Below are 18,572 nucleotides of genomic sequence, written 5' to 3'. Positions count from 1 at the left end.
TCTATTCTCTATCCTGTCTCATTTGCCTTTATTGTGTGTGTGTGTGTGTGCATATATATACTATATGTATATATAAAAGAGGTAAATGTATTCAGGTATTGGGAGAGGTGGTAAAGGTCAAGGTACCCCACCCAGGCCTACTTTTACATGATGGAATGGATGCCAGTGAAACTTGAGCAAAGGTTAAAGGGACCTCAACAAGAGAGACACCAAAGAGGTCATAAAGAGAGACTCCACCTCTTTGACTAAAAGAATAATGGGGGTGGGTGTGGAGAGGAGAGGAAAGGAAAGGAGTAATGGTAGTAATAGTAGTAATCATCTCAAGGGAGGTTGAGGCAGTGCACTAGGATGTATTGAAAACATTTCCTTACTTTTTTAATATCAAAAACAATCCCCTGCTTTAAAGAGTAGCAGAGACTAGTCTGCTGAAATGGAATCAATTGAGACGGAAGATATCTCCACGGATAGGTGAGTTACCTGGTTTGCACTGTATGATAAAAGCCTTTGTTTATTTCATCATCAATAACAACATCCTACAAGGTTTGGTTTAGCTTATAGTACTTTATTTTACACAGATTTGTTACTTGACTGTGTGGCACAGCACAAATGGGATTAAAACATTTTCTTCCCATGTAGGTCGCTTTGGGTGGTCTTTGTAGTTCATTAGCTGAATTGAACAGAACATTCTAGATCCTCACATTACAATCTAGCATTACCACCATGCATTGTGTTATTTGCTGAATTACACCACCCTCTTAGCACAATCCTCATTTGGGAAGAAACAAACAAACCGTGTAAAACTAGGGTGTCAGATGTCAATCAACACCCAGCCCAGTTTGAAAGAGCCTTGGTCAATAAATAGTCTTATGATTGTTTTGATATAGTATGTTTAATTAATTTGTCATGTTAGGAACATGAAGCCTGAGGGAGAATTTCACAATAACATACAATGACATGACAGTACAATGTTTACCAGGAAGAAATCTGTGGTCCTTGTGTAATTAAATCATTGCAAAATTGACTTATCTTATCTTCATTACAATACCTCCCACAGATCGTTAGAAGGCTTAGAACAGACCTACAAGTACCCAGTCAATTATTCAAAAAGGTATGTGAATGGAAAAAGTGGAATGTATAATTTTGGAAGGGGAATCTCAGGTCAAGTGATCAACATATAATAACTGAAAGTGTTGATATTGTCCTCAAACGTCTGTGTATAGGGGCGTTGTGCTGTTGAAGGAGTATGTCAACACATCAGCGCTGTCCAAACATGACTTGAAGCATAACGTTGTGGGCAGGTAAGGGCACAAAAGGACATATAGTGAGTAATAATTAACAACGCAGGTCTATTCAGATCCTCTCAGCAGATGGATGTGTTATGGTCTTCTGGCTTCTAGTATGTGTATGCCTGAGGGAATACTTAGATGTAAATGCCTTGTTAACCTGCAGGTTGTCTATCTTATTATAAAATACCCTTTTAAGTTTAAAGTGCTCAAAGAACATTAATATTGGCAGCAGGCCTGCTTTCTAACCCAGCTGTCAGGAGTATCATTTCCACGGGTTAATTGCTCAAGAGGCTAATGTGCGGAGTTCCAAAAGGGTAACAATAATTATTTTGCACTTTTCTCCTGAGTGAAAAGACTGCTTGCACATACTGCGGAGAGTCTGTGGACACAGATGTCATACTCACCATTGAGGACCTCAACACATCCTGCCACCCCTCATGTTTCAAGGTACAGTCTTTGAAAAGTAAAAGTCTGGGAGCCCTTTAAATAAAAATGGCATCACAACCATGAAATGCCATCACATTAACATTACATCAATATTTGTTTGTAACAGAAGTAATTGTAGATGGTTTTTATTGCAGTGTGGCATATGCAGCAAGCCAATGGGGGACCTGCTCGGTAACATGTTTCTGCGTCAAGGGACAGTTCATTGTGGGAACTGCTATGCAAAAGTCAATTAAAGCAAAAGGTAAATTAGAGTTTAGATGCAAAAGTAGAAGTGAGATACTGTACATTCAAATATCTTACATCATCACCAGAACTAACTCCTAAAGGTACACGCCAAGTTTTTGAGAAATTAGCTTAGGAAGTAACACCAGTTATCCTATAGATCCCTATTAGCTATAGGTGTGCATCCTTTCATCTAACTGTGGGCTGGAAGGCAAATAAGCTAAGCCATGTTACTTTAACATTTTGAAGGTTGTCCAAAACCACTGCTGTTGATCCTTTTTGAGTTGTTAGAAATATGTACATTTTTTTAATCATAACCTATGTTACAACATAACTGTTTGTAACTGATACCTCATATCAAGTTATGATCTGTGGCCATATCACTTAAGTCTTTCTGTATTCCTTGTAGCATTCTAGCAACAAAATACATATTTGTTCAAATGAAGTGTGTTGTATCATTTTATGTCATGCTTTGCCTTATAAAAACATAAAAAGCTCAGATGATTGTAAAAAAGTTGTATAAACATTACAGCACTGAATAACACTGTTTACTGATAACAATAAAAACTGTGTGTTTACAAATAGCTACATAATATGGATTTGGTGAAGTCTGCAGTTTGGCCTCCCACTCAGAAGGCTTGTATTCTAATAATATATTTGTGTGTCTATCACATAGATATCCATGTCCATTTCCTGAGAGCCAAGAGTTTGGTGGCTGTGCTTTGCTGACTTAACTTTTCTGACTTACTGCTCAATATTATACTTGTTTCCCTTTTTCATGTAAAAGGATATTGACATTTACAAGATTGTCTCTCTCCTAGTGTACATGTTTGCCACTTACCTAGTGTTTTAAAAAGATGCACCACTTAAAAATTTCCTGGTGACTGTGTCTAAAAGAACATCAATCTGTCACCTTTTGCATCAAAGTCGGTAAAAAGACTTTGAGGCTTTGAAGTCTCTAGGTGGGACAAATGTTGTCCGAGTGAGAGCTCACAGAGTCAGTGACCTTTCGCTCTTCTCGTTGCTATCTTCTGTATGTGATGCCACAGCAGTCCAGGGTCAGACTCATTCAGTCGGATAAGAGACTCCAGACCTTCTGCCTGGTCCAAGCTCTGCCAGTAATCTTGGGGCCACATCTGGAGCCAACTGACACACACACACACACACACACTTATTTAGTTATAGTTATGGAATTTGGCTGACGCTTTTGTCCAAAGCGACACACAAATACAAAACAAAATTGAACAGGGAACAATTTAAAATGTTGGTCAGACTACAATAGGGACAATAGCAATTATAATCAACTATATCAATTCAATCAACAGCCTAATGAAATAAAAAATGAAAATGAAGGAAAATAGCAATAACAATGTCCATTCAATCAATAATATAATAACAATAGCAATAGCATGGTAAGAGTACATTAACGAGAATATCAATAAAAACAACAATGTTAATCAACAACCAATGAAAATAAACAATACTATACAAACCATAACACATAAGAAGCGCTTAATGAACTAAGTAGATGATGAACAGATATGCCGTTAGACCTCTCTTGAAAGACCCAAAACTATCACAGGAACGGAGAGCACTGGGAAACTCATTCCACCAACATGACACCACTGAGGAAAAAGAGTCTTGAATTTGACCTAGCGTTTATGACTGGTCGACACAACAGACGCTCATCAGAAGACCGCACTGGGTGGTTGGGGATGTACATCTTAATCATTGAATTCAAATAACAGGGAGCAGATCCAGTCAGTGTCCTATAGGCCAAAGTGAGAGATTTACATTTAATTCTGGCTACTACAGGGAGCCAATGGAGAGTAACTAGGAGAGGATTACATGTGTCCTCTTTGGCTGATTTAAGACCAGGCATGCCGCAGCATTCTGAATCAGCTGTAACGATCTTACTACACAAGCAGCCAGCCAGCTAATAGTGAATTACAATAGTCCAGCTTGGAGGTGACCATGGCCTGAACAAGAAGTTGTGTGGAATCTTGTGTCAGATAAGGTCTGATCTTCCTAATGTTGTAAAGGATAAACCAACATGATTTTGCAATTGAAGCTACATGCAAAGAGAAGTTAAGTCGGTCATCAATTACAACGCCCAAGCTACGTGCCGATCTAGTTGGGGTCAGTGAAGTTGAGTCAAGCTGGATGTTAATCTGTTGGGGAATAGCTGTTTTAGCTGGAAACACCAAACACTTTGATAGATTAAGCTGAAGGTGCCGATCATCCAGACGGAAATATCCTTAAGGCATGCAGAAATCTGATGGGAAACGCTAGTCATCAGGTGGGAAAGTTAGGTAAAGTTGAGTGTCGTCCGCATGGTCAAATCCATGGGAGCGAATGGTCTCACCTAAGGAAGTGGTGTAAATAGAGAAAAGCAGGGGCTCTAATACTGATCCAGTATGCCAGTATGCATTGGGATGAAAATAAATATTAATGTATAATATATAATAGCAAAAGATTAGGACTAGGTCACATTATCATCTTACCCATCATTTGGATGAATATCGTCAACTTCCCCATAGCCTGGGCTGGGCAGTGGGCAGCCCATGTGGGAGTTGTTGGCCGTCTTTGGTGAGGGAGGTGCGTGAAGCTCCGGGTTTTGCTGGTGGGCCTTCTCAGCTGCCAGGCGTTTGTTCTCCTGGTCACAGACGTAGCACTCAAAGCCGTTGAGATAGTTGGGCTTACTCATGTCATTGACGCCCCATTCCCGACTTTCCAGTCCTTCCAGCAGCCGCAGGTTGGTTATCTTACTGGGAGTCTTGAACTCCAAGTAGCGCGAATACTCTGTGTCGTCGCTGTCGAGGGCCATAATGAATTCCGCAAGCTTGCGAGGGCTAGGGAAGTCGTCGACGATGACGGCGGAGTGCGAGTTGGGCAGCCAGTCGGCCACGGAGGAGGATCCTCGGTAAATGGGGACGCAGCCCTGGTGCAGTGGGCGCCACAGCTTCTCGGTCACATAGTCTGAGCACAGGCCATTCTCCATGGCCAGGTGGAACTTGTAACGCGCCACGAAGCTCATGAACTCACCGTCCTCGCCGGTGGCTGTGCTCGTGTCCTCCAGACGTTCTGGCAAATTTTTGTTGTTCAGGCACTTTCCGTAGGAGTCGATCTAACAAGACAGAAGAGAGAGAGGGGGAAGGCAGATGCACCAGACAGATGAATCACAAATCGTAACAAAAAAATGAAAAACTGTACAAACGCTGTCGGTCACACGGTCTCTTCATAGTTCAGTGCGCAGGAAGTGCCCTCACCTCGATGTACTTCATGAGCTCCTGGACGTAGCGGTCCCGGTCGGACGGCACGTCGCAGTGGGACTGCATGTAGAGCACTGGGGCCAGGCCAGCCCGTCTCCAGCGGTTCTTCTCCTGCAGAGACACAGCCGTGGGCTGCAGCAGGTACTCCAGCGTGGGCAGCCACTGCAGGGTGAGGGGGTAGTCGGACTCCCGTCTAAACGTGGCCGTGTAGTTGAAGAGCCGGATGCCCGGGCCGTGGGAGAGCACGTAGTTGTTCATGGGCGACTCCTCGTGGAACAGTGCCCACGTCTGGTGGGGCAACCGGGGCAAGGGGGCCTCGTAGGCCCGGAAGTCTGTGCCGTAGAAGATGATGGCTGCTGTGCGCTTGTACAGCTGGACCTTGCGGTTGCGCGTGACCAGACAGGAGGAGTGGTTACAGTCGATGCGCTCCGTGTCACCGGGGAAGTGGGGGAAGAGGCCAGCACTCCACCAAAGGATGATTGGCAGCTCTTTGTTGCCCCGGGAGTCGTTGTTGCCAGGGCCTCGGTAAGAGCTGACTGAGGTGAACTCCATGTCAGTCAAAGCACTCTGAGGCAGGAATGCTCCATGGTCCCCAGTGTGCAACAGTTCCTGACCCCAGCATGGGAGTGAGTGAAGCAGTAACAGCAAGCTGACAACACCCATCTGTGAAACAAACGTATTTTGATAAACTGTAGAGCAGTGTTTCTTAACTGGTGGGTCGGGGAACCATTCTGGGTGGGTCGCGGAGCTTGTGGTTAAAAAAAAACAAAACAAACACATATTTAAAATGATCCCGTATCAGATCTAATATCAGACCTTCCAGATCGGACAAAATGGGACAGAAACCCCAGTGTGTGGCGTGCAGTGAATTGCTGGCACATAAGAGCATGAAACCATCAAAACTATGTATATAATTACATTTGGGAAATGGCTAATGAGAATAGTCCTCTGCAAAAGAATGACGCACCAGTTAGAGTAACAAGAATGCATCTGCATCAGTTAGAGTAATAAGAACAGTAGTTCACTTTTGTCATGCTTTTCGGAGGTGCATTCCAGAGAAGTTGTAATGCAATTTAATTGCCGTTACCTTTACAACAGTTCAGAACTAGGGAAGCTCCAAACCCTTATCAAATAAATTTAATGTACACATCGCATGTTGCATATATTTTCCTCCTTTGTCCGATTTAACCATGGAAATACATGTTATTTGGATAGGCGTCTGTGACTGCTCAACAGGAAAATAGTGGCGTTGTTAAAGGGAAATATATTTCCGGTTCCTTGAAAGTTTGTGTGGCTATTTCAAAATAAAAGTCCACTGTTCCACTGATCGGACAAAAGCCCTAAAGTCAGAATACTAATATTGTGGATAGGGATACGATTTTTGAAATTCAGATATAAATATAATAAATATAATCCATCCTAACACCGCAGGCACAGTTTGCTTCACTAGAAAGTGCAGGAAATACTTCAATTTGGCTATCAAAATGTGCAACTATTTTAAACATAGGCTAATTACCCTACATTATGAAATTGGCTTGTTCAATATAGGCTACTGCACAGAAAATTCCCATCCCAAAACCAAAGACAGGTTTATATATTTATATGTCGAATCCTTATGTTGTGACAATTTCTTGAAAAGGCTTCGACTTTATTTGTAGTTGCTTCTGAATTCACAGAGCAAGAAAGGACGAATGGAAAGACAAAAACATGCAGATCCTTCGGTAGCTACTCCTAGTGATTTGAAAGTATGAAATTACGGCACGTAGGCCTAATGTCAAACTTAATGTGATAAGTAAGGCCATAATCAGTCATGCGTGACGTTTGTGGTCTAACGTTAAGACTAATTTTCTCCCAAGGAGAGAACGTGACTTGCTATCTAATTATAAGACTGATGCACAGCGTGTGGGCGCTAGCCGCAAAGTGAAATTAAAGAGAAAACTTTGAAGCTCGGTGTATGCCACAGTGTAACCGATGCAGGTAAGCGATATCTGCACAATCACATGTGATGATGGGCTCTAGGACCGTGGCATCTGGGATGCGGGAGGGCGCATCCCTTGCAAGTTCAATAGCATATTAAATCACAGTGGTGAGCTGTGCAAGCAAGGATTCATTATATCATGGTACAGAATGAGGTAAATTATTGGGTTGGTTTACAGTTTAACTTTGTTTTAAGTGTACGTTATAATTCCGGTGTTTGCAAATTAGGTTTACGCGAGGAATTTCTGTTTGTTTTTCATTCTGTGATTCTGTCATCAAACAAGCCAGCTGCCGATAATAACAAGCTAGCAGAGCAATGACTAACCGCTTTAACATGTAACCAGCGACTCTCCACAAAGTATGTCTCTGGTAAATTGTAATGTATTGGGCCGTTTTAATCAGACACTACATGCGTTTTATAAGTGCGATTGAAGATTTAACATATTTCTCTGCAACTTCGAAATAATAGCTAATGGTAAGGCTTAGCCAGACATTTGCTGAGGTCTGTTAGCTGGTCATGCGCAGATTTGGTAGGCTACTTCCTGGTTCGGTGTCATCTGTCTGACTCATTGATGCTGTTTTATGGAGAAACCTTAATATTAGAAGGGACAATTATATCGGGAAAACATTCATTTTCGTTCTAAAGACAACCTTAGATTTGATCTGCTCTGAAGTCTCGTGAATGAAACGAAGAATTTACTGTCAATCCTTAAGGGGAACACATGTTATTTGATAGCGTAGGCTACTTGTTGAAAGTTTGCAGATGATAGGCACAAACCGATGATAGAACAAAACCGGTTATCTATTGTAGGCCTATTAATTATTTATTTAGTTTGCAACTGTCATTGATCATAGCTGACCAATCCCATGCTGTATGTGGAGAGGGTGGTCATCTTTTGTAACATGCTTGGTCATTGACCTTTTTACAGTCTGTGGTAGGCTATAAGTAAACAAGTAGTAGGCCTGTGTGTGTCGTGTTCATTTTCTCTAGCTTTTAAAAAATGTGGAAAAGTGGGAGTAATACGTTTTTTAATTTGATTTCATATGAGGCTATCCTGACAGACTGTATTCCTGATAGGTTACCATAATCCATCAGTAATCAACCAGCCAGTGGGCCAGTATGAGTGGGAAGAGCCTGCTGCTGAAGGTCATCTTGCTGGGCGACGGTGGCGTGGGCAAAAGCTCTCTGATGAACCGCTATGTGACAGACCGCTTTGACTCCCAGTCCTTCCACACCATCGGCGTGGAGTTCCTAAACCGTGACCTGGAGGTGGACGGGCGCCTTGTGACACTACAGATCTGGGACACGGCCGGCCAGGAGCGCTTCAAGAGCCTGCGCACGCCCTTCTACCGCGGCGCTGACTGCTGCCTGCTCACCTTCGCCGTGGACGACCTGCAGAGCTTCCAGAATCTGGGCTGCTGGAAGAAGGAGTTCATGTATTACTCGGACGTGCGCGACCCAGAGCGCTTCCCCTTCGTGGTGCTTGGCAACAAAGTGGACAAGGAGCAGGAGCGCGAGGTCGGGGCAGACGAGGCGCGGGCGTGGTGCGAGGAGAACGGCTGCTACCCCTACTTTGAGACCAGCGCCAAGGACGACACCAACGTGGGCTCGGCCTTTGAGGCAGCCGTGCGAGAGGTCATCAAAGGCGAGGACCAGATTGACCATTCCCTGCTCAGCAGCACCATTGACCTCCATGGGAACCGTAAAGCCACCCGCTCTGGCTGCTGTTGAGTCAGCTCCATCCTAAACTGCTCTGCCTCAGGCCTTGTGCTGTCCTGACCCGTCCTTGCTTGGTTGACCCCTCACCCCCGGCCTATGTTGTTTCACAGGTACAGGCACAACTGCTAATAATAAGAGTGTAATTGAGACATGGTACTATTGTGGCACTATGGTCCTAGATGCTGTTCAGTTTACATTATACATTTGCTGCCTGGTACTAAAACACATTTCAGAATTCTGATGGACCCCTGTCGGTATACCTTAAAGTATTTCCAAGAGCACAGCTTGCTGCACATCAGTTTCACATTTCAAGATTGTAACCGGTACTTGACATGCAGTCTCCTCTCCCAGCAGTGTTACAGCTCATATTACAGTACTAAACATGGCGGAAAGACAAACGTACATCTGCATAAAACTACTTACTATTGAGTTCTGTGTCAAACTAAGAAAAGTCAGAGAAGACATATTACATTATTGTACTAAGTCTAAAGTGTATGGGTACAAAGGGAATGTATGTATTTTTTTGGAAAGGGATAGACATTAGGGCTTCTCTTATTGCATGGATTTTATACAGGTCTATGTAACACTGAGTACCTGTCGGTAGCATCACTTCTTTCATCCTCTTTTTGTTACAGTGATCTTAAACTTTTACAGTTTTTTTTATACTCTCCTTTACTGGGTGGTTTTTGTTACTGACTGCACAACCTGTTCCTTTCTGCAGTGTTGTGTGTGTGTGTGTGTGTGTATGTGTGTGTGGATTGGTTCATAAAACCTGTGATGCAGGGCATTTGTCCCATGTAACAATGACAACAAATAGGATGCCCTACAACAGCTGACTTGTTTTGCTCCTTAAATTATTGCATGGCTTTTAAAATACCTTTTGAAGTGTTTCTCAAAGTGACAGGAATTAATTGCAAGTCCCATCTCAAGTCTCAACAAAAAAAACGTATTGATCACTTAATCCATGAGACTTGGTCCATGTTACACTGAACCAGTGTAGCTGACATCTGTATCTCCTCTACTGCTGTCTTGTGCCTTGACAAGGCTGTTTGAGAACATTCCAGTCTCTGAATCCATAACACAAATCTAGTCTGTACTTGTTACACAAATCTGTATGCAAAGTCAGTGGAGCTGAGTGGACGCCCATGATCTTTTTGTTGTCTTTTTTTTTAACAAACAATTCTGTTTTGTTTTGATTGGTATCTGAAACTTCAGTGACTTGGCTCTTATCTGTTCATCCCCAAGCCAAAAATGTATCCGTCCTTTGATATGCCTGATTTACAAGGTATTGTCTCCACCACTCTGCTGCATAGTCTGGAATAGATTTCCGCAATCTAGAATAATTTAATTATTGGGATATTATTGTTTTATGTTTAATCTGACATTTCTAAGTGAATAATTGTTTTATGTGCTCTGTTACAATGTAGAACCATAATAAGTTTTTGCCGCAATGCCTATACACTAGGGATTGTTTTCATACTTGTTCACATCTGCAGGACATCTTTTTATTTGATTAGGATTGTGATATGTCCGTTTCATTGCTCTTCTTTCCCTGCTTCTTTTTGTCTGAATCTTCAGTGTTGCAAATGAAAGGTACACTGTGAATAGGAAACGACAACTCTGTAAAACACTGTGTTACTTCCACTGTAATATTGTGGTACTGAATTAAGCTTATGGAAAGCAGTTTGTCTGCATTTGAGTTCAAAAACACACTTAACAGTATTTAATGATTTTGTATGATATGCTCACAGTCTGGTACAAAATGTTAGCAACAGAAGAGCAGCCGGTGTCAGTATGAATGCAAAACTGATCGGTTGATTGCGCTTTGATGTTACTAGTCTTACTGTTTTATGTGTTACATTCCCGGGGGCTTGTTAAATTAATCCCTCTAGGGGAGTGCTGACTGTCTATCCAACTTTGTTAAAATATTTAAAGCCAGGTGGGCATCAATTAATTAATAAACCTGCAGCCTGCCTTATGCTCAGTCAATACTTGGATATGAGTTATAGCATGCTGCCTGAATCGGTACACTCTTACAAGAAAGGTGCCCACATAATTCAATGGCTTTTCCTCATTGGAAAACCTTGAAGCCCCGAAGGGTTCTCTGGATATTACTTTTTGTTTTCAAAATAGCGTGAAGAGGATATTTGTCATTGAAGTCCTTATGGGTATCAAAGTTGGATCATATTTCTGTTTCGAATCATTGGTCTGTGCATTATGTTTGTTTATCACTGCACCAGTCATGATTTTTTAAGTGATGCCAAAATCTGATTTTCAGAGGGCTAGACTGCATAGAATGTAAGCAGTGGCAGTTTGTGCAGACTTGCTAGAGTGTTCTGGCAAGCAGGTGGCTGATTCGCATAGCAATGGGCATTTATTCGTAAGTACTGCACTAACTGACACTGGACAAAACCACAGTTTCCTACGACACAGAGTGTTGCACTAGTAGTTGCTTTGAACTGAGAACAAATTGTTTAATGGTCCCTGAAAAAAATGGCTGGAAAGCGCCTCGTGTATCCAACCCTCAACCTCCAACCTTCGCCATCTCCGATCATCTCTTCAGTTGCACTAAGGAGGTCAGGACTGGCTTTGTTTACAAACCTTACTAATTTAGTGGTGAATATCCAGTGGCAATGCTATAAATAAATCATGCAGAATACCAAACAAAAGATGCCTTCTGAGTGATCTCTTTTTAGGATGGACAAGAAAAATGCAACTTGAGATTTTTTTTTTTTTTTTTTAAACCATGATCTGACCACTGTTGTAGTAACTGACAAAAGTAAAGAAGACATTTAAAAAATACAGTGCTTGTGGGTATGTGACATCACTGGTTGTTTATAATCATTTAAGTTACAATAACTAACTGAAACACTCTGAATTGAAACAAGTAAACAAATCCAAATAATCTGATAGATGCTTTACAACTAGATTTCTAGACTAGAAAAGGGTTTTAGTTCATCATCCAATTATATCCCATAATGAAAATAATAGAGGCACTTCAAAACACTTTGCACAAATTATATTGTTTGACTTAAAACGTCATCTAGGTTGTCACAATATGCTACCTTAAAGAAAATATTTAGCTAGCTAAATCACAATACAATTATGCACTAAACATTATGTTTCTAAACTCAGCTGGTCAGTTCTTTCCAGTACAGTGTTTGCACCTTCCCTGTTCTTTGGGTGATGGGAGTGAGGCAGCTGTTGCTTGGTTACATGTCCAGTATGGATGGGGCATAGGGCGAGCAGAGGTTTCCGTTGCGGTCCTTCAGCAGGTTCCCAAACAGGGCAAGCTGGTTGCTCTCCTTCCTGCGCTGGTGCTGCTGCTGCCTCCTCATCAGAACCTGGGTCACTGCCAGGTGTGTGGAGTAGTGGACCTGCAGGGGAGAGAGGAGGCGGCTACACACCTGCACCTGGAGGTGACGTGGAGGCGAGGCGTGTACACAGAACCGTACCACCTTACATCTGTAGCCATGCATGACGTGACTTGTCTTGACAGGTCATGGACTTCATATTGAAAATATCCACATTTCTAAGATGCAAAAAATAAAAGTTCTCCAAATTACAGTCACCAGGTTAGAAAATGTAACCTGTACTGTTGGACATGGTATGTGTCAAATAGGCCTATCTATATCATCTATCTATAATTCCAACAAATATTGTTAGTAATGGACATCAAAATACTCACAGGAATATAACTTACATTTTTATGTAAGGAATAATTACACATTGGCCTTAGGTGAGAGAAGACATGTTATACAATAACTACTAATTTTTCACTTGACAGTTACTGATCAAGACCATGCAGATCCACTCAGATGACATTACATTTGCATAAAGAGATGGCATTTGGCTAACACTGGGAGGAGTCTACACACACAAACCACCTGCGGTTCTGCAGAAACATATAGCCATCTTCTTGGCACATATTCACACTATTCCCTTGTTAAACGAAGGCTACTCTTCATCTTAAAAAGCAAACATCCGATTCCGAGCACAGAATAATAATAACAATAATAATACACCATTCTACCCTTTTTCACTCTCATGCATTGTTGGAAACCATTACGAACATCTGACTCCCCAAGACATCTGGCTGCCATCGGAGACAAAGACAGAGCTCACCCCAACTATTTGACTCCATTGCCGTGCCTACCACCGGAGAGGGGCTGTTCTTGAGCCATGTGCCCGTCACATAAGGGTTCCATTCAAGCAGCTGAACCATTTCAGGCCCTCTTTGTGTGCGCAGGCTCTCCTCTGACATGTAAAATGACCCCTTGCATGGGGCACAGTGACAGGTTTGCGCTAGAGTACCCCCCTGATTGGTTCTCTGTCTGAGAAGGCGCTGCTCTATTGTGAGAACCTTTCAACTGCCCACCAAAAGGACTGTGAGAAAGAGGCACTGAGGTCACAGCCTGCAAGACTGCAAGTACTAGTTTTTTTGTCTGACGCCATGGCAACCAGATGTAAGTAATGGTATTCACACTACCCATCGTCATCTCCAGTTCTACATGTTTGAAGGCCTCAGCGGCAAATTTTCAGTATGTCATATCAACATTTTTGGGGGCAACGAGTCTCCTCGTTAAGGTCACAGCTTATCGTAATGAAAAAAAATTAAAATAAAAACTAACAAAGTGTTGGTTATGAAAGACAAAAAAAATCTAAGCAAAAACAGCAAAAGACAGATGCAGTGACCAACATTTGGCAATATCATTTGAATCTGGCCTGAAACAAGCAAACAGTGCCAGTGTAAAACATAATCAATCACAAAAATATGGTTTAGGTCCTCTTTCCAAAAACATCACAGCAACATTTACAAAAACATAGATTAGGTCCAAGTTTATCCTCATGGTCTTCCTCAACTGCCATAACAGTGCTATCGTGAGTAGGTGAGAAATCTGACCCAGTGATAAAGCACAGAAGTATAGATCCTACAGCTTTGCACTTGCTGAAAAATGAAAATGCCCATTTTTAGCAACAAGCCCAGTCTAAGAAGTTCACAAAGTCCAGTGTTGTTTTGGAAGTGTGCGCCTTGACGTGCATTGTTCATAGCAGTGGAAGGATAGGGAGGAGAGGAGGACAGTCTAACACCGTGGACTTATGCCCTTTCTCCCCAAGTACCTCAGCACTGCAAAGTTATAGGTGGTGGAGACCATATAGGTCAGCTGGTGAGAGAGAAAGAGAGAAAGAAAGAAACACCAGAGAGAAGACACCAGAGCTTTAGTACAGGCGAAAAAACATAAAGGTCAAATTCAGTTTCATACACACGTCACGACATTATCTTACTGAGGAAAAATGTTCCCCACACTTTGCAGCTGGTTGAAAGCAAAAACGCTTCTCAGCTGGTTGAGTCAGACTGTCGGGGCCAGTGGAAACAGACGGGCCACAGTCTGAATGTGCATAACTAATGGCAAGCTGGATTCCTCAACTCCCACTACAAGCGGCTCATAAGGGCACGGCTCCATTGTGTTGCATGAGAGGCCGCGCCCCAAGCTGTGTACTCACCAGAGCCAGCAGTGTGATCCCGGCGCCCGCAAATGCTGCTATGTACAGGTCATAGGTCAGGAAGAACTGCGAGACGAGAGGGGAGAAAATACAGTGTCTGAGCAAAGGGCGACTGAAGCCAGAAGGAAGGTTTCTTTTTTAGTGTCACTTTCATTTGTGGCAGGCTTTTGACGGAGGTCCCGACGGACTCACTTGGGAGGTCGAGAATCACACATAGCCTTAGGCTGAGCTTACCTCTCTTGTTTTGCACACGTTTGACAGGGTCATTCCACAGGCTTTCCCTGGAATAGCATTCCATGGTAGCAACCCTTAGGGAGACAAGAAACAAGAACTGTTTGATTTTTTTTTTTTTTTTTGTCAGAGCAAGTGTTAGTAGACGAATAGAAGTGGATGCCCCGGATCTATAAGAAGTGATGAAATGACTTGCAATACTCTCCACAGGGGTTTGGTTTAACAGACAGGGCCTAGGACAGAGCTACACTCCACCTTCACTGTGCAATTTTGAATATGATTCTTGACTGTGTATCCAAGGGGAAAATATATTTTTATACGCACAGCACTTGATCTGACTGAACTTCCATACAGATCTGCAGGGCACTAACCATACTGTCTGGCGTCGATACACAGCTGGTTGATGCTTGTTGGTGTCTCAGTCAGATCATCGATCGTGTGGCAGGTGGCATCCATGTTGTAGAAGAAGTACACTGGCAGTGCTGACAAGGCAAAGACTAAAAGCCAGATGACAGCCAGGATGTATGTGACCGCAATAAACTGTGAATGGATGCAAGAGGCCATTGTAAGACTTCAGAGACATCATAATTATTTAGGAATTTATTTGTGTATTTTTTGCTTGATTCAGACAAAGAATGTTTACATAAAAACTAAAAAGGTAAAAATGTACAGGGAAATTAATGGTTCCAATTCAAAGTGCAAACCGTGCTCCTTAACCGGCCCACCTGTATGGAACGTGCTTGCGTAAGACATTAAGATGTCACTGAACTGTAATGTCATGCCAGAGCTGCTGATCCTACCGTGGAGCTGAGGCAGCGGCCGCACACGGTGCTCCTGAACTCGCCGAAGGTCTGCTTCATGGCACTGGTGGTGTAGAAGCCCTCGGCCAACAGCACTATGCAGTAGAGGAAGAAGAAGGAGGCCAGGCCGTAGATGATGTATTGGAAATACTGAATTCTGAGGGGGAGGAACACAAAGAGCTCTTAGTGATACAGAACTCTACGGAGGTAACCGTGTTAGCAACACAATCTTCAACTAAATTGAAATTTAATGTCATCTAAATAGTTAGGACTGAGTCACTGTCAAAGGATCTGATGTCAGTGACAAGCTGTGGAGATACTGGGCTGGACACTCACAGATATGCTAGGGTAATGTAGTCTTACAGGACACTCACAGATATGCTAGGGTAATGTAGTCTTACAGGACACTCACAGATATGCTAGGCTAGGGTAATGTAGTCTTACAGGACACTCACAGATATGCTAGGCTAGGGTAATGTAGTCTTACAGGACACTCACAGATATGCTAGGGTAATGTAGTCTTGCAGGACACTCACAGATATGCTAGGGTAATGTAGTCTTACAGGACACTCACAGATATGCTAGGGTAATGTAGTCTTGCAGGACACTCACAGATATGCTAGGGTAATGTAGTCTTAATGGGATGGACACTCACAGATATGCTAGGGTAATGTAGTCTTGCAGGTTGCGGGCGAAGTAGGTTTCTATGAGCCTCTCGGTCTCGGTGAGAGCCTGGTGCCCACAGCCACAGAATAGGGCGATGCCAGAGAAGCACAGCAAGGTTGCCACCAGGGAGGCATAGGGCACTCCGCCGAGGCATCGCATGCAGCATTCATAACAACCTAAGAAAATCAAAAAACACCTTATGATTCCATGCACAGAATATTCCAATAAATTACAAGATAAAACACACTGTCCAAGAAGGATGTGGAGTATTCTGGTGCAGGAACATTATTATTTGTGCTCGCCACCTGATTACAGAGCGTTCCCAAGCCCATTAGGCTGCGTATTGTAACTAAGAGAGCAGGTGTATGAAAAGACACAACAGCCTCCACATCAGACCACTTTACTAAAGGCACAGAGATATGAAGGACAAAAAATAGAAGCTTTTTCTCATGTGGGTCTGAGTGCTTGTCTGTGCTGTCTCAGTAGACATGCTGCCTCAGAAAGTCATGTGCTGATTGAATCTGAGCACTGGGGCTAGATGGGTCGGCCTGTACCAACTCCAGTTCAGCTCCACTGTCCATTCAAGGCCTGTGCCTCGAAGAGAGTGTGAGAAAAGAAGGAGGTCCAGCAAGCTCCCTGACGAAGAGACAGAGAGAGAGGCTCCTTTTGTGACTTCATGGACAATAGTCTTTGTCCCACTGCAGAGTGGGGACACAAGGGCCAGCAGTGTCAAGCAAACAAAAGGCAAGAGCCACCTCAATCCCTCATACGGGCCAGTGTATATCCACGCCTGAGCACGGAGGGGGTGGGATGGGAATCGTCAGCCAGGGAAAGGGATAGCAGACCAAGGTGGTGGAGAAAAGGCAAATTGTGGCGTCAGACACCAGCTTGCTGGAGTTGCACACATGTTAGGGGCTGGTGCCAGTAAAGCTGACAACTGGGCCATGCATCAAAAAGAGAAGAAGGGTCTATTGAAAGGACTTCATACAACACCTTGCACAACGATGAGAAACATGAGAAATAAATGTATAAAAATCACGTCACAATTCACAATAATGTATTTACCCAATAATTTAGAACTAAAACAGATTTAGTCATATGGAACAATGATGAGGTTACAGTTACCACAGCTACAAAATATCAACCTTTCAAGCACACAATGACACAGTTAACACAGATAATCCAAATATCTACACAATACTTTCGTTAAATTTTGGGGGAAACTGTTCAAGTCAAAATTCAATTTGGGAGAGGGGGGTGGGGCAACAAGAGGTCCCACAATCAACTGTTGGACGATTGCACAGTTAAAGTAAAGTTAACCTTGCTATGTAGGCTACCACATTGTAACAGGTGAAACAGAATCCTCAACAATATTATTATGTAAGCTAGGCTACTTTAAAACAAAGTTATGGAACTTAAATAAACAGTCCAACCATATATCTTTGTAGAGTTTACTTTTGGGTCAAACACACATTTTTATTTAAATAAAATCACTGCCTAATTCGTCTCAGTGATGCTGAAGCATTGGACATCATTAAACTTACCCATCTCGAGGACGTCTGTTGGGCTTATTCACCAACACAGCGCCTGATCCGACGATATCGTGTGCGATTTGTCTGCAGTTCCCGGTTTATCAATCTCACTCCTTGCTCTGCTTCCTCAACAATGAGCAGATTCGTTGCTGCCTCAAAGTCGAGGCTTGAAGAAACAATGTGGCCTTTGAATGTGCTGCTGGCCCACACCACAGCGGCCTGAGTTCAAGTCGGCGAATAATGAAGGGTCAAGGTTCCTTACGCCTTGAGAAATTAACTCGGTTCACCTCATTGTTAGCGGCGTAGCCTTCATTTGCACCACTGGAGGGGCAATTTTCTAGCAAATAATGCAAAAAGAAACGATCAAATATTACGAAGGTTTTGGTGCTGCTGAATCATATTCAGTACAGTTGTTTTATAAGCTACATCCAAAACACTGCAACATATTAATATGTGAACATAGGCTACGCGCCTAGGTTATGTTGACGGCACCTGTTCCAGATAGTTTAACATTAGTTAGGCTAATTATGGCAACTTTATGAGAATTTCTCAAGCCCAAGAGTGCAGCGCAATTTTCAAAGACATTCTAAACTAGTTCTCCTGATAAAAATCTGTTCATCAATGAGTAGGCTATATGCTAATTCATCATGCGATATGGCTGATACATTGTATAGGCAACCAACCAACCATCCCCTCATCAACCTCCATTGCGTCTGTCCCATTGCAATTATTTAAAGGGTAGCCTAATTATTATTAAGTGCAGAATGACAGCTCTCCTGCCCCTTGGGTGATGGAAGAGGCCTGTGGCATTGGTGTGGTGGCATGCCAGGGCTGGACATGTCACTCAAAACTATAGGTGATACCCTGATATCTGGCCAAAGCTCGTGATGTTGATGAGGTGCTGTGGTCAGATG

At 42.8% G+C, this 18,572-nt stretch overlaps 4 protein-coding genes across 9 annotated transcripts; 2 read left to right on the top strand and 2 right to left on the bottom strand.

Moving 5' to 3' along the window:
- The first annotated feature begins 287 nt into the window (after positions 1-287).
- LOC125286777 (zinc finger protein 185-like) lies at positions 288-2,400 on the top strand. 2 transcript variants are annotated; one of them, XM_048232047.1, is made up of 5 exons: positions 288-468; positions 1,055-1,108; positions 1,221-1,298; positions 1,641-1,733; positions 1,868-2,400. In XM_048232047.1, the coding sequence occupies exons 1-5, from the start codon at positions 431-433 to the stop codon at positions 2,055-2,057; spliced, it is 453 nt and encodes a 150-aa protein (XP_048088004.1). In that variant the 5' UTR covers positions 288-430; the 3' UTR covers positions 2,058-2,400. The 2 variants fall into 2 exon arrangements, with proteins under 2 accessions (XP_048088004.1, XP_048088005.1); XM_048232048.1 differs by having other exon boundaries at positions 289-468; positions 1,634-1,733.
- A 1-nt stretch (position 2,401) lies between these two features.
- fut11 (fucosyltransferase 11 (alpha (1,3) fucosyltransferase)) lies at positions 2,402-6,484 on the bottom strand. Of its 2 annotated transcripts, none has more exons than XM_048232045.1 (4): positions 6,315-6,484; positions 5,225-5,890; positions 4,460-5,082; positions 2,402-3,101 (listed from the first exon to the last, which is right to left on the bottom strand). In XM_048232045.1, the coding sequence occupies exons 2-4, from the start codon at positions 5,888-5,890 to the stop codon at positions 2,954-2,956; spliced, it is 1,437 nt and encodes a 478-aa protein (XP_048088002.1). In that variant the 5' UTR covers positions 6,315-6,484; the 3' UTR covers positions 2,402-2,953. The 2 variants fall into 2 exon arrangements, with proteins under 2 accessions (XP_048088002.1, XP_048088003.1); XM_048232046.1 differs by lacking the exon at positions 6,315-6,484 and adding an exon at positions 6,195-6,308.
- Positions 6,485-7,119: 635 nt separating this feature from the next.
- Positions 7,120-11,593, top strand: rab9b (RAB9B, member RAS oncogene family). 2 transcript variants are annotated; one of them, XM_048231482.1, is made up of 2 exons: positions 7,120-7,204; positions 8,283-11,593. In XM_048231482.1, exon 2 carries the CDS (start codon positions 8,325-8,327, stop codon positions 8,934-8,936), a length of 612 nt encoding a protein of 203 aa, XP_048087439.1. In that variant the 5' UTR covers positions 7,120-7,204; positions 8,283-8,324; the 3' UTR covers positions 8,937-11,593. The 2 variants fall into 2 exon arrangements, with proteins under 2 accessions (XP_048087439.1, XP_048087438.1); XM_048231481.1 differs by lacking the exon at positions 7,120-7,204 and adding an exon at positions 7,267-7,359.
- A 146-nt stretch (positions 11,594-11,739) lies between these two features.
- On the bottom strand, positions 11,740-18,121 carry plp1a (proteolipid protein 1a). Of its 3 annotated transcripts, none has more exons than XM_048231478.1 (7): positions 17,671-18,118; positions 16,116-16,302; positions 15,461-15,617; positions 15,032-15,200; positions 14,664-14,737; positions 14,430-14,495; positions 11,740-12,301 (listed from the first exon to the last, which is right to left on the bottom strand). In XM_048231478.1, exons 1-7 carry the CDS (start codon positions 17,672-17,674, stop codon positions 12,137-12,139), a joined length of 822 nt encoding a protein of 273 aa, XP_048087435.1. In that variant the 5' UTR covers positions 17,675-18,118; the 3' UTR covers positions 11,740-12,136. The 3 variants fall into 3 exon arrangements, with proteins under 3 accessions (XP_048087435.1, XP_048087434.1, XP_048087437.1); XM_048231477.1 differs by having other exon boundaries at positions 12,147-12,456; positions 17,671-18,121; XM_048231480.1 differs by lacking the exon at positions 11,740-12,301 and adding an exon at positions 12,325-14,089 and having other exon boundaries at positions 17,671-18,114.
- Between the last annotated feature and the right edge of the window lie 451 nt (positions 18,122-18,572).

Source organism: Alosa alosa, chromosome 21 (genome assembly GCF_017589495.1).
Source record: "Alosa alosa isolate M-15738 ecotype Scorff River chromosome 21, AALO_Geno_1.1, whole genome shotgun sequence".
Lineage (NCBI taxonomy): Eukaryota > Metazoa > Chordata > Actinopteri > Clupeiformes > Clupeidae > Alosa > Alosa alosa.
This window is presented reverse-complemented; position numbering and strand designations above follow the sequence as displayed.